At 46.1% G+C, this 14,385-nt stretch overlaps 1 protein-coding gene across 11 annotated transcripts in view; it reads left to right on the top strand.

Moving 5' to 3' along the window:
- The window catches only part of SYBU (syntabulin), a 107,362-nt gene that overhangs the window by 34,443 nt on the left and 58,534 nt on the right, over nucleotides 1–14,385 (top strand). For 2 of the 11 annotated variants that reach the window (XM_080647129.1, XM_080647132.1), the window contains exons 2-3: nucleotides 2,126–2,212; nucleotides 3,959–4,157. The exons of 1 other annotated variant lie outside the window; for it this stretch is intronic. In XM_080647129.1, coding sequence (XP_080503255.1) covers nucleotides 2,189–2,212; nucleotides 3,959–4,157 — 223 coding nt within the window. In that variant the 5' untranslated portion in view covers nucleotides 2,126–2,188. Of the gene's footprint in view, nucleotides 1–1,471; nucleotides 1,615–1,699; nucleotides 1,809–1,987; nucleotides 2,213–2,581; nucleotides 2,849–3,955; nucleotides 4,158–14,385 lie in introns of those variants that run through there. 8 more of the 11 variants (XM_080647128.1, XM_080647130.1, XM_080647126.1 and 5 more) reach the window with 7 other exon arrangements.

Raw genomic sequence — 14,385 nt, 5'->3', positions numbered from 1 at the left:
AAAGACCTTGTGCAAAAATGAAAAACTGGCAAGAAAGGAATAAGAGGCAAAATTGCTAGCAAGACAATTTTCGTTAGACCACTCTTGCAGTAATCCAGAATGTTTGCGGCTGAGACTTAAACTGAAGCTAATGCAGTCGAACCGTGGGCAGAAGTAATCAGATTCAAGGCATTATTACCAGGGTAGCATGGAGATCACTTGGGGTTGATGTTATGTGGACCACGGGAGGGAGGAGAAGTCAAAAGTGACTCTTTGGTCCCGAATTGGCTAGCTCAGTGGAGGATGTTTCTGCTATTAGGCCCCCAGACTCCATTTTCAGTTCTCAGTAAGGAACTCAGAAGCACCTTCTGACCTTAGCAGTTCATTCCTATCTAACAGTATATGTCCTCAGGCTCGTAATTTTGGAAATAATAAACTGCAGGAATCATCTTGGACCATCACTTTCCTGAAGTCCATTATCTGAGATAGTGATAGAAAGTTTTAATTAATCTACCTCTTCCCCCCAAATAAAGAATTCTAGGATTACCAACCTCATTACTTAAGAGAGCGAAGTAGGTTAAAAAGGCATGAAAATGTATGAAGTAGAATTTCTTTAGGGGATAGTAAAAAGGCCATTGATTCCACAAATCTTCTGACTTGAGGCTCTCTCTAGACTCACACTGTACTTTGTAAACTTGGCAGTTGAGGGCTGAGAAAAATGCTGTGTGGAGGACAGACAAATGGGGGATGTTGGAGATTCAAATATGACTTTTATGGATCATAGTCCTCCCATGTAGGACAGACACTTGGCTGTAAGGATCGGTCTGTTCCCCACCACATTGCTACTTACAATACTCTCCAATTCTGAATAAATTTATTATACATGGAGCTCCATCACCGGATAAGGTTTAAGTATACCCAGTGTAAACATAAACCAAGGCCCATGATCCAGCTGATGGTGCCTATTCTAAGGCCTCAGTTGGATAACTTTTGGAGCTTTTTTGAGTAAATTTGTCTGCCTCACAAATGATTTTTCTGCCAGTCATGTAAGAGACAAATATTGAATGGACAACTTGGAGGGGGCGTAACTGCCCTTTGGAAAGTTCTGTTCTATCAGTTGGGCACAGCTCTCTTGTATTCTTCATCGAATCCTCAGAGCTATCCTTTGAAGTAGATATTACTATTATTATTATGATTGTCATCCCTCAATTTCACGAGGCATATCTGAAGTCCAAAAAAGGTCAAGGTTCAGACGCCATTTATTCAGAGTTGGTCAAGAATTTTAGGCATAAAGGTACTAAAGGGAGTGGGGTGGTGCCTTGACCCCGGCTTTCTGAGTTCAAGGGCAGCGTCCTTCCTATAGCAGTGATCCTGGGCTCATTCCCAGGCGGCTGCGGGCAGAGTTGGAGAAAAGGCTGCTCTCGCCCAGCACAGCCTAGCGCCCTGGTCCCGCAGGAACCACCTTGCTCTTTGCCTGGGGCGCAGCACTGCCAAGCCAAGGACGTTCCGATGCGAACCCCCCAAGGAGAATCGCAGCCCTTGCGGTCCCGGATCCCAGCTGGGGTGTCAGCTCTGCAGCGCTGGCTTGGCTGGGGCCCGGGTGGAGAGGGACCCGCCCTGTCTCTCGCGGGCGAGGTAATTGTGGGGAGCTGTATGCTGACTTAGGGCAGGGAGCGGCCGCGGGGGGACAACTTTCCCCTTCTCCATTTTTGGCCCGTAGTGATGTCGCAGCTTTTCTCAGCGCTCCCATCCGACGTGTAGAGCCTTCAAACCGGATCCCGGGCACCACCCAGATGCAGAAGTTCCGAGCCTCGCCTGCACCCCCTCGGGTCCGGGTCCGGGTCCGGGTCCGCAGAGAGGGAGGGGCGCGCGGCACCAGGGGCGGTGCCCGCGGAGAAATGGGGCGGGCTGGGCAAACCTAGGCGCGGAGGAGCCGCGCAGGGGCTGGCAGGTGAGGGAGGTGGGGGAGAGGGGGCGGCGCCCCGGGGGCGGCCGCGGCGGCACCACGTGTCCGGCCGGGGCGGGGCGGCCGGGCGCGCCCTCGGAGCCGAGCGCGAACCGCGGCAGTGGCTGCGGCGCGTCAGCCCCGCAGCAGCGCCCCGCACCCGCGCCGGCTCAACGCAGTCCCTCGCCCCCGTGCGCGCAGGTGCCTCCTCCTGGACGGCGGCAGCGGCAGCGGCGGCGCGAGGAGCGGGCGGGCGGCAGCGCGATGGGACCCCTTCGAGAGCCCAAGGTAAGGAGGGCACGTCGTGCGGGCGCGGGTGGCAGTGCCCCTGGGCGCCGGATGGAGTGGGAAGGTGGCCACTGCGGGGCGAGAAGCGGCCAGGTGTGAGCTGAGGGCGGGGGGCGGGGGGTCTGGGGGGTAAGCGTTTAGAGTCCGGGCAAACGGGGACAAGGGTGGTGGGACGATGGGGAGACAGGGGACCATTTGCTCAGGTGAAGAGATGGGTAGATGGTACTGGAGGAAAAGATTTGGGGGGTTGACAGGAGGGTGAACAAGATTGCCTTTGGAGGGTTAATGCCATCTCCGGAAATTGAGGATTTGCGATCTAGCTCTCAGTTGAAATCCGGTGTGTGCCTGTGATGTGCTGAAAAACCATTTGATGTATTGGAGACTGAGAAAGAAGGACAGCATGTGAGCGACCCAGCTCCGGTTCGGGTCTGCAGTGTGCTAGGCGGAGCGGCTGGCTGGCGTGTGCTACCTGCTGGGGACTGATGTGCAGAAGAAATGGGAGGCTGGGTGGGGCTCTCGCCCCTGGGAGGGCTGGATGCCTGGGCGACCTCAGGAGTTCCCGCGGCTGGGCTTTCCCTTCACGCCTGCCCTGTGCGGGCCTCCCAGAGGTGTTGACTTTGGCAGCGACCCTTCCCGGTAAGCAGCCTGGAAAGGAGCAAGAGGTCATGTTTCGAAAGAGGGTTTGTTACCTAATCCACAGCCTGTTTTCAGTTGCAGAGGTTAGAGGGAGCGGTGGCTTTTTTTGCCAAGAGCTCCTCCTAGGAATCCATTTTAATAAGGCAGGGTGGTGGTGACTTCCGAAAGCGCTGGACTTCAGGCCCCTTCTGCTTCTAGATGACGTGCTGTGTGGGCCAAGCATCTATATTGACCTCTTTTAGCCTCAGTTTTCTCATCTGTATATAGGGATATAAATTAGTATTCTCTCTGTGGCCTGGTTCTGTCTGGGATAAGGAACAAATGAAATAATGGTTGGGAAAAACACCTTAAAATTGGAAAGACATTGCCAAGATATTACTTTTTAATGCATTTTTTTTTTTTAAAAACCAAGACATGGCCCTCTGTATTTAATGCTGTGTTTTTAAGGAGACAGAAAAATCTCTTCCTGTGGGTACCCTGTAGGAAAACAAAAGCTGACCGTGGTGTAAAAGGTGGAGCCATCGTGCAGAGTATTGGATTTTTGTTTGCTTGTCTGTTGGCAACTAGCCTCGTGTACCAGGATATTAATGAATAATTAAGAGCTTGGCTGGAAGAGGAGGGGTTGGAAGACAAGGCTGCAGGACCTGTCAGGAGGGAATTGTTCCAGGTGTAGGGGTCTATGTGAGGAGGTAGGATGACGGAAGTCACATTGTCACTGCTGATTCAGGGACAGCAAAATGGAAGTCCAGAGGAAATCAAGGAGTGTGCTGAGAGTAATAAAAAGCCTCTGAGACAGCCACAAGCTTGGATGTGACAGAAAAAGCCAGTGGGAAGGTGAGTCAGATATGTACCTGCCAGTGGTGGAAGAGTACATGGTTGTGTGTGTGCGCACGCACATCTTGCTGGAGTGTGTGCTCTTCAGGAGATTAGAAGGGTTAGCTCAGTGGAAGAGCTTTGGAATTTATTTCAGCAACTGAGATAAGGGCTATGCAGTGAAGATTCGGTATTCAGAAATGGGATTTCTTAGGAGCTGAGCCCAGAAGGAAGAGACTGGAGTTCAGGCGGGGAAACAAGTTTCCTTTTTTCCTTTTGCTGTCCGATTTTGAGAAGGAGCAGAGAGTGCATCATGAGAAGGAGCTTTCCCGAAGCCGAATTCCCCGTCTGATTCTTCGGCCCCATCTGCCCCAGCAGCAGCACAAAGTGTCCCCAGCCTCGGAGTCTCCCTTCTCTGAGGAAGAGAGCAGGGAGTTCAACCACAGCAGCTCCGGGCGCTCAGGGCGGACCATTAGCAGCAACAGCTTCTGTTCAGGTACAGTATGAAAAGTGTGCATTGCAGTACATGGTGAATGGACCAGGAGTATAAAATGTGTGCATTGCAGTACATGGTGAATGGACCAGGAGTATGAGATGTGTGCATTGCAGGTACATGGTGAATGGACCAGGAGTATGAAAAGTGTGCATTGCAGTACATGGTGAATGGACCAGGAGTATGAGATGTGTGCATTGCAGGTACATGGTGAATGGACCAGGAGTATGAAATGTGTGCATTGCAGTACATGGTGAATGGGCCAGGAGTATGAAATGTGTGCATTGCAGTACATGGTGAATGGGCCAGGAGTATGAGATGTGTGCATTGCAGTACATGGTGAATGGACCAGGAGTATGAAATGTGTGCATTACAGTACATGGTGAATGGGCCAGGAGTATGAAATGTGTGCATTGCAGTACATGGTGAATGGACCAGGAGTATGAAATGTGTGCATTGCAGTACATGGTGAATGGACCAGGAGTATGAGATGTGTGCATTGCAGTACATGGTGAATGGACAAGGAGTATGAAATGTGTGCATTGCAGTACATGGTGAATGGGCCAGGAGTATGAGATGTGTGCATTGCAGTACATGGTGAATGGACCAGGAGTATGAAAAGTGTGCATTGCAGGTACATGGTGAATGGGCCAGGAGTATGAGATGTGTGCATTGCAGGTACATGGTGAATGGGCCAGGAGTATGAGATGTGTGCATTGCAGTACATGGTGAATGGACCAGGAGTATAAAATGTGTGCATTGCAGGTACATGGTGAATGGACCAGGAGTATGAAATGTGTGCATTGCAGTACATGGTGAATGGGCCAGGAGTATGAGATGTGTGCATTGCAGTACATGGTGAATGGGCCAGGAGAATGAAATGTGTGCATTGCAGGTACATGGTGAATGGACCAGGAGTATGAAATGTGTGCATTGCAGTATATGGTGAATGGGCCAGGAGAATGAAATGTGTGTATTGCAGTACATGGTGAATGGGCCAGGAGTATGAAATGTGTGCATTTCAGTACATGGTGAATGGACGAGGAGTATGAAATGTGTGCATTGCAGTACATGGTGAATGGACCAGGAGTATGAGATGTGTGTATTGCAGGTACATGGTGAATGGGCCAGGAGTATGAAATGTGTGCATTGCAGTACATGGTGAATGGACCAGGAGTATGAAATGTGTGCATTGCAGGTACATGGTGAATGGACCAGGAGTATGAAATGTGTGCATTGCAGTACATGGTGAATGGACCAGGAGTATGAAATATGTGCATTGCGGGTACATGGTGAATGGACCAGGAGTATGAATTGTGTGCATTGCAGTACATGGTGAATGGGCCAGGAGTATGAAATGTGTGCATTGCAGTACATGGTGAATGGGCCAGGACTGGGCCCTGAGAGCCTAGAACTAGATTTCTGTTATTAGGATGAATTGTCTATGGTTGCACCTTTTTGGCCGTTTGACCCACAAATACAGCAGTTCCATGTGGTTCAACCAATGGAATTTCATACCTGTTCTTATATGTTATTTTAGTTGATAATTTACCATGCAAATTCTAACTTCCTGTTTCTATGACTGTTTAAAAGTGTATTCCTTTGTTGCCTAGCCGATGTGGCTCAGTGCGTTAGAGACTCATCCATCCCATGCACAAGAAGGTCTCAGGTCCCATTCTGGGTCATGACACATACCTGGGTTCAGGTTTGATCCCTGGCCCTGGTTGAGGCATCCATTCTCTCTCTCTCTCTCTCTCTCTCTCTCTCTCTCTCTCTCTCTCTCTCCCACTCTCCCTCTCCTCCCTCTCTCTCTCTCTCCCTCTCCCTCTCCCTCTCCAACTCCCTCTCCCTCTTCTTCTCTCCCTCCCCCCCCTCCCTTTCTCCCTTCCACTCTTTCTGAAACCAATGGGGGGAAAATATCCTTGGGTGAGACTAAAAATAAAAGTAAATGTATTCCTTTGTTAAATCTGGAAAACATACCCACTTGCATTTTAAACTAACAACCTTTATAAGCCTGTGGACTCCTATTGGTGGAATCCTCAAAGATAAAGCAACTCCTAAACCTCAGGATCCAGGAGGTTTCTATTCCCAGGACCGGCCTTGGAGTTTTGACAGAGGGGAAGAGGACAGGCTTTGTCATCTTTCAGGCCTGAGTGGGGAATCCCTGGCTTTTCCTCCATTTACAAGCTGTGTGCCTTGGGCAAGTTGCTTAACTCTTTAAGCCTTAGTTGTTACATCCATAAAATGGGATGATAATACCCACCTTGTACAGTTGCTATGAGGTTGAATGAAACCACACACCTTAGTGTTCTCCTAGCTCAGTGCCTGGCTTACAGAGGTGCTTAGCAAATGATGGTTCTTAATAGGAAGATCGAGGGATGTCAGTTCTGAGCATATTTTTTTTTTTTTTTTTTTTTTTTTTTTAGTTCTGAGCATATTTGATAAAAGTACAAATCTCTTCATAGCTCTGGAAGGTGCTGCCACCATAGTCACTCGACAGAGCCTATTATACTTCCTCGTTGAAGCACATGACTTCGAAGGATTTGAATTATCTCAGAAGTATTAGGAATTTGGGTAAAAATTAAATGAGTGACTATCTTATGATTAATGAAAAATGCTTCATAGTGGATAATTTTTAGAACTTTTAGGGAAAATGTAATTTGAAGATTAAGCTATTATTAGAAGGGATATGTGAATCAAGATACTGTGATGAATGCCCTAATTTAGAAGGCTATAATATTTCATTATATTTAGTATTGGTAAACTACATTTTTCAGGGATTTTAAAATGGGACTTTGGATTTATTATATACTTTCACAAAAGAATTCCATCCATAACTTGTATATTAGAAATACTGTGCTGCCTATTTTTTTCCCTTTGTAAAGCATTAGATTATCTGCTTGTTTCTGAAAGAAAATTCTATCAAAATGTTATATTTTAATATTTATTGCTATTGGAATGATATGAGTCTAGATTAAAATGGAAATCCACTGATGGGTCTGCTTGATAAGGAAGACAACTGACCAGCTGGAGCAGTTAAGATCCTTAGAAACTGGAATCGTATTTGCAGAATGTAATGCTGTTTACTTTCGCTCCATTTGGAGCTCAGGAATCACCAGGGGATCTCATTTCAAACTGACATGGCTTTGTTTACATAACTCAGTTCCACATTTATTACTGATATTCTCTCCACATAATCATTTTCTCTAACTGACTTCAGGGTGAGTAGTGTTATCAGAAAAAAAAAGTGAAGTCAGTCAAAACGAAAGAACTCCAAATATATTTTAGAAAAATACATTTGACAAACCAATAAAATTATTACTTTGGGTCATGAATCACTCTCTCCAAGACCCATCCCTTGGATCACCCCTCCTTCCCAGGGGACCCGTCTCCCACTAAGGCCATAATGCTGTACATGAAAATCGAAAGTAGATATTGATCCTTCTGCCACTAACTAGCTGAGAATTGAGTGGTGGAAGCGTCTAATGATGGGTGTCTGTAAACCTGCCTTTCCATCTTCAGCCTCGCATTCTGTCTCCTGATGGGATCCCCTTCGTTCCTGGGCCTCATCCTCCTGTGTGGGTGACTCCCCAAGGTTTGGGCTGGTGCTTTTTCCTTCTTTGCTTGCCTTTCCTGCAGAGCCCTGACAAACCCCACAAGGACTCTGAGTGCTGCGCTGACGAAAATGGACAGGAGCAAGGCCTTGGGGGGCGTGTTAATGATGCTATAGGCGGTCAGTCGGTGGATGGGAAATAAATGGGTTGGTACTGTGGGGAGCATTAAAGCTGCAGGCAGTGCGGTAGAAAATGTAAAACAGTCCAACCAGCAGATGGGAGTAGCTGGTTTTAATCCAGCCACTTTAACACTAAGGCCAGAATATGTGTTGGTTGCTTAATCATGGCAGTTAAGTCAGAGACCAGGTGTACCTGCAAACATTGCAAAAGCCATCCTCTGCTAGAATGAAACTGTAATTTTTTAGAGGTGTCTGTTACCACCATAGCTTCGTAAGTTTATAGTGGTCATTCTGCAATAGCTTGTCTCCTTCATAAATCACCACATTCACTAATGGGAAAGGGGACATACAGAATTACGGGGAGATGCAGTTGAATTTGAAAATTACCTTTTAAGGACTGCAAACTAGAGACTCTTTCCCCAAATCTGTGTCAAAGGAATTTCATTAATTGTTAAGAGCATCATATATTCTAAGATACTCAGTTATTAAAAGAAGGATAATAGGGAGTTTACACAAAGTTTAGTTTATTTAATATTAAAGGATTATCCTTTATTTTGAGAGTCTGGCTCTGTGTTATAAGAAAAAAACCATGATAATGAATTTGTTCTCCACCCTCACCCTCAAATTTTTCTTTTCATTTTACAGATCAGTGAAATTGAAAAACTGGGAACTGTTTTCAAAGTGACTTGTCCATTTTTACTTTTCTCTATTCCTTCCCACATGCCACTGCCTTCCCCCTTTCTTCCCATGGGAACCTTGACAAGGAACATTTAATGACTTGATATTCTGTATGCTAATTTGTATGTTGTATCTATCTCATTTCAGGAAGGAGTTGTGTGTGACCTTTTGCAATTCATTTGGGGTGTGTCCCCAAAGAGCTCTTCTTTTAATAGCTTCTTATGAGCAGAATTTCTTTGAAGATGTGTGTGTGTGTGTGTGTGTGTGTGTGTGTGTTCTGCAGTGTACTCAAACATCATTCTATTAAAAGTCTACTCCTTACAGTTGGTATTCATCTTAGTCACTGAGTCCTTAGTTGGGTTATTACAGTTAAATTGATATTGTACATATTGGAGGCCAGGCCCTATTTTGTGTACATAGCGATAAAACATATATTTTTAGTAAATATTAACTAACACTTTCTTTAAAAAAGAATATACAAGCTAAGGAAATATAGTTAATAGCAACAAAACATCTGCTTTTATGTCTTATTTTTTTATTTTTAATCAGTTTTTAACCAATGTTTTGGCATAAATTTCCCCTATCCTTTTCCCCCCTAAACCCCCTGCCCGTGTTTCTTGTTTTAACATCCCCATGAGAAGTGATAAAATCCATATTTATGACTTGTGTCCTGCGTATGGCCCACTGCATCTAGGTCTCTGTCCATCTCTCTCTCTCTCTCTCTCTCTCTCTCTCTCTCTCTCTCTGTCTCTCTCTCTCTCTCTCTCTCTCTCTCTCTCTCTCTCTCTCTTTCTCTCTCTCTCGTTGGTTAATTGTGTTTGTCGTTGTACCAGGACTCCAGCCACTATTAGAAAAGCTGATGACCTGGGTGAGTCAGTCAGTCACATACATCAGTCACCTGACGTGGTTAGCAGCATGCTGGGCATTCCTCTTTGCTTAGTTGAGGCAATAATTGCCCCCTTAGAACTGGGAGGCAGATGGATCGCTGGGTTTTAAGCTAGTTCTCCTTGGGGTGCCTTGTAAACATGGCAGGTGGAACAAATTATGCATATAGAACACGGTTTTATGGGAGACCAGTGATTTCTCTGAGTTATTTCCATGTTTCTAATCTGCACACACAGATACATAGGCAAATTTATGACTGAACCCATGGAAAACTATCTACCCCATCAATACACTAAACGGTCAGAATCCAAAATTCTTTGCAGTCTAATCCTGAGTAAGATATCTGCAGAGAGTGTTTTGGTTTTTACAGTGGCTGTGGATAAATCCTTCTTTGAGTGCCCATGACCTAGAAGTCATCATTGCTGCTGTTTGTGGGAAGAACAATTAAGGCAAATTACAACCTGACCAGTGCTCTGCCATGGCATGACAACGCTTCCAAAAATTTGCCAGGCCTTGCCAAGCAGAAATATGTCTGCCGTGCTTTTGTCCAGGGGAGGAAACTTGGCATCTGGATGCAGCGGGCCTTTGAACATAATGAACAGAATTGAGATGAACGGCTTAGAGTAACGTGAGCTGCCGTACCGAATTACAGCGTAATTGAATGACTGCCAACCTGCTGTGAAGAGAAAAAACCAAGACTTCAGTATCATTTTAATGAGGGTAGGACTGAGGCACAGTTGCATAATATGTATTTCAGGTGCTTAGCTGCCTCCGTCACAGAAATAAGTACCTAGTGAAATAGGGTCCATAGGCACTATTTCTGTGAGGATGTGGTAACTGCCATGAGCAGGAAGAGCAAACTTTTCTTGACATTTAATTAAAAACATATAATACTTAGCAGTAGGGACTGTGAAAGCAATCATGACAGAATTGGACCATGCCTGAAAGCAAATGATGGCACCCAATGTGAAAATCTTCTAGGTCCCAAATTACTCATTTTTATGACAATATTTCTCAATGTCAGAGTATGGTGTTTGTCTACTTTTAGAACCCTCAGGAGAATGGGTTTAAAATGTGGGTGCCTTGGCCCACCCTATGATCTCAGAATGGGAGGGCCCAGGAATCTGTATTTTACAGGTTTTTCCAGATGGCTTTTAAGTCAGGCTCGCTGCTCTGTGGTCTCTGTGTGTTGGGGGATTCTGTATGAGAAATGCAAGGGGTGTGCCCAAAGTGGCATCACAGGATGAATGAGGGTCACGATGGTGGAGGCGGTGCCCAACCAGGCCACTTAAATCCATGGCGTGGGCACGGGAGATGCCTGCACAGTCCTTAGAAATTACAGCTTCTCCTCGTTTATGTACAACTCCTATGCCATTAGTCTTAGAAATAATATCATTTATCTCGACGTAATGGACTTGATTTGTGTTTAAATAGTAGAAAAGTAAAGGGAGGAGTAAACATTTCTCTTTATTTTCCTAGAGAATCCTTTCTTGCTGGATTTACTATTTTGAGCCCTGGCTTGTATTCTTTCGTATTCTCTCTCTTTGGTGTTAGGATGATGTGGGTGCACCGAAAGTGCTATACTGGGTACACCATGCATGTACCCAGAACAGTGAGTGGGTACACTGAAAGAGACAAAACAAAAGAGAGAAACTGTGGCCTTGGAGGAGTCAGACATTCAGAATTTGGTAAACTTCCACAGAAATGTATTATCCAATAGCCATTTATTTAATACCACTAAGAATCAGGAAGTGTGCTAAGGCTACAAAGATGGAAAAAAGCACAGGGATTGTCTGGCCATTGTGGCTCCATGGTTGAGCATCGACCCATGAACCGGGAGGTCACAGTTCGAATCCCGGTCAGGGCACATGCCCAGGTTGCAGGCTCCATCCCCAGTAAGGGGCCGTGCAGGAGGCAGCTGGCTAGTGATTCTCTCTTATCATTGATGTTTCTATCTCTCTCTCCCTCCCCCTTCCTCTGTCTGCAATCAATAAAAAACATATTTTAAAAATATATGGATTAAAAAACAAAACCCAGGGATTGGAAACATCTATTACTTTACTGCCCTAACCCTGGCACCAACATACATGGAGAGCAAGTCTTTGAATGTGATTCCCACGTGACTGCCTTTACTCACCTGTTTTGTTTCCCTGCCCCTTTCACCTACACCCATCCACACACTCTCTTTCCTTGTCATTGAGTTTGTTGCTCCACTTACGATCCCATTAGCCTCTCATATTTCATAAGCCCAGGGATTCAGAGAAGTGACATTATTAGTGTAGTGGATAAGCATGAGCCTTGGCATCAGTGGACCTAAGTTAAAAGCATGAAATGAGATTAGCAAAGTGGGCAGGTCCCGTCAGAACTTGATCCATGAGATGGATCAAGTTGGCATTGAGAAATATTGTCATAAAAATGAGTAATTTGGGACCTAAAAGATTTTCACATTGGGTGCCATCATTTGCTTTCAGGCATGGTCCAATTCTGTCATGATTGCTCTCACAGTCCCTTCTGCTAAGTGTTTTTTTTTTTTTTTTTTTTAATTAAATGTCAAGAAAAGTTTGCTCTTTTCCTGCTCATGGCAGTTACCACATCCTCACAGAAATAGTGCCTATGTACATTACTAGAGAGTCATGTAAAGAGTGAGGCTTGCCTGGGTGGATGACAGTCGTGGGGGACTCTAGAACTGGTTGGTAGTCAGAACACCTTCTAACGGTATTCAGACATTTAAAAACTCGGCTCTTTAACCAATTCTGCAGGCAAAGTAGCAGACATAAATAGTGGGATGTGGCCCATGGCTGCCACTGTGCAATTCACAAAGGTCTTGCGGGGCCAGTGAAGGGTTTTCAGCAGAGAAGGGTTCTAACCAGATTTATAATTTAAGAAATCTTTCTGGTTATGTGTTGGGCAGTGGATGGGAGGGGCAGCCTGGTTGAAAGGCCATTGTGGCAGTCGAAGCGAAGACTGATAAAATGGTAGGTGTGAGGATTAGGGGCTGGAGCATGTGGGTCTTAGTCACCAATGGCAAGTGGAAGGGGAAAGGATGGTGTCCAAGTGTCCACTGGATGAGCACCCATGGAGCAGCAGGACTTGCGAGAAGGACATTGAGTCCGGTTGATGAGCTCAGGTTAGGCTCTGTGGCATCTGAGATAAAGGTGGAGATCTGGAGTGAAGAGAAGACAGAGAAATTGGTCGCTGAAGTTAAGGAAGTTGATGCTATTACCCAAGGAGAGTGCATGGAGGAAGAAGCTTAGAGGACCAGGGCTGGAACTCTGAGATAAAGCAGGAGTAGGCAGAATAAGGAAACCTGAGAATGAGCACTCAGAGAGGAAGGAGGGGAGCTAAGAGTGACAGTGTCTCCAATCCCAAAGGAAGACTTTTAAGCAGAAAGTAGCTGTTAGGCTCAGAGGTCACAGCAGGGTTAGGAGGTGTGCACTGAACGTACTCGGGGAGAAGACCACGAGGGCATCAGTGACCTTAGGCAGAAGCAGTCCCAGGAAACTGTGGGGATGGAATCCAAGTTGCATCAGGCTGAGATGTGACTGGGAGGGGACAAATGGAGTACAGACGGCTTTTTTCAAAAAGCCCAAGTGGGATGAGAAAGAGGAAATAGAATAAAAACAAGTGTTTCATGTGTAGTAAAGATAGGGTGTTCATCAAGTGACAGGTACTTTGATAATGTTTTTAGGCCGAAGGGAAATGCGCAAGAGAGAGAAAGAGAGAGAGAGAGAGATTGATAATAGTAAAGAAGTGATAACTTTGTAATGAGACTGGGGTAGGCCAAAAAATGACATATAAGGAAGAACAGAAAGGCCAGATGTGAATCCAGCACAGGGGTTTGAGGCTTCCTCTGTTATCCCGCATGACCTGGTTTTAAAATTTCACATTCAATTCCCTGATTCCCCGGGAGGCTGACTGACTATAAGCTCCATGAAGGCAGGAACAAATACTTACTAAGTTACTGACATGTAGCAGTTACTTAATCAGTATTTGTTGGAATTTGGAAGAAGGCATCATTATGAGAATAGGGCAAGTGATGTATTCATTTAATACAATCTATTGAGAATAGAATACCACCTTAATAGTTGGGGAAATAAAACAACTAGGACCATACCCAGTACTCAATTTAATAGGCTTATTAAATGAAGAAAACATTCCTGTCCTGAGAAGTTCCTGTCAAGCAGGAAAAAAAAAATGAAAAAAAAATCTCCATAATAGAACTATGCCCCAGGGCTGTGGGCAGCTGGGAGAGAAATTTCTTGCTAAGAAAATCAGCAAATGCTCCACTAAAGAGTTGGCCCTTGAAAACCAGGGGGAAAGCCAACAGCCCAGTCTAAGGTGAAGAAGGAATTTAGCACCGAGCCACATCCCCACTTTCCCAGGACTCCAACTTGACACCAGCCACCACCCCACCTTGCTCCACAGGAGCTTTTGATTCTGAGAAAGCGCTGGTCCCTTCCCACTGACCCACGGGAGGCTGGTGACTTCAGGAATGCAGGACTGCAGGTGCGCCCGCCCGTGTTGTTAAGTGGCTTTGCTGGCTCCTGGATCAGTAACTGCCCCCAACCTCCCCTGCTGCTCAGCTTGTCTGTCTCCTGCTTTGGAGACACACCCAGCCCCTCTTCTGCCCAGCAGAGACTCCTACCCAGCTGCTGCTCACAGGCGGGATAGCCACCCTCATGCCCAGGCCCTCCACTGCCCCGGTGCCACGATCTGGCTCCAGAAGGGGGCCCGGCATTTCAGACTGACTGCTGTCTCTTTGGAGAAAACCCAAACCGAGAGTCCCAGTGACCCCAGTGCTCATGAGGTGGGCTCACCCAGCGCTTGTCCCCCTCCGATGAATTTTCCCGGGTTCCTCTTCCCTGGCGGGCTCAGCCATTCTTCCTCCTGCTCCTGTGTGGACGGCCCAGCCATGCAGATAGGATTCCTCTTAGA

This window comes from Plecotus auritus (genome assembly GCF_963455305.1).
Source record: "Plecotus auritus genome assembly, chromosome: 11".
NCBI classification, from domain to species: domain Eukaryota; kingdom Metazoa; phylum Chordata; class Mammalia; order Chiroptera; family Vespertilionidae; genus Plecotus; species Plecotus auritus.
The sequence above is the reverse complement of the archived record's forward strand: the minus strand, read 5'-3'. Positions and strand labels throughout refer to the sequence as shown.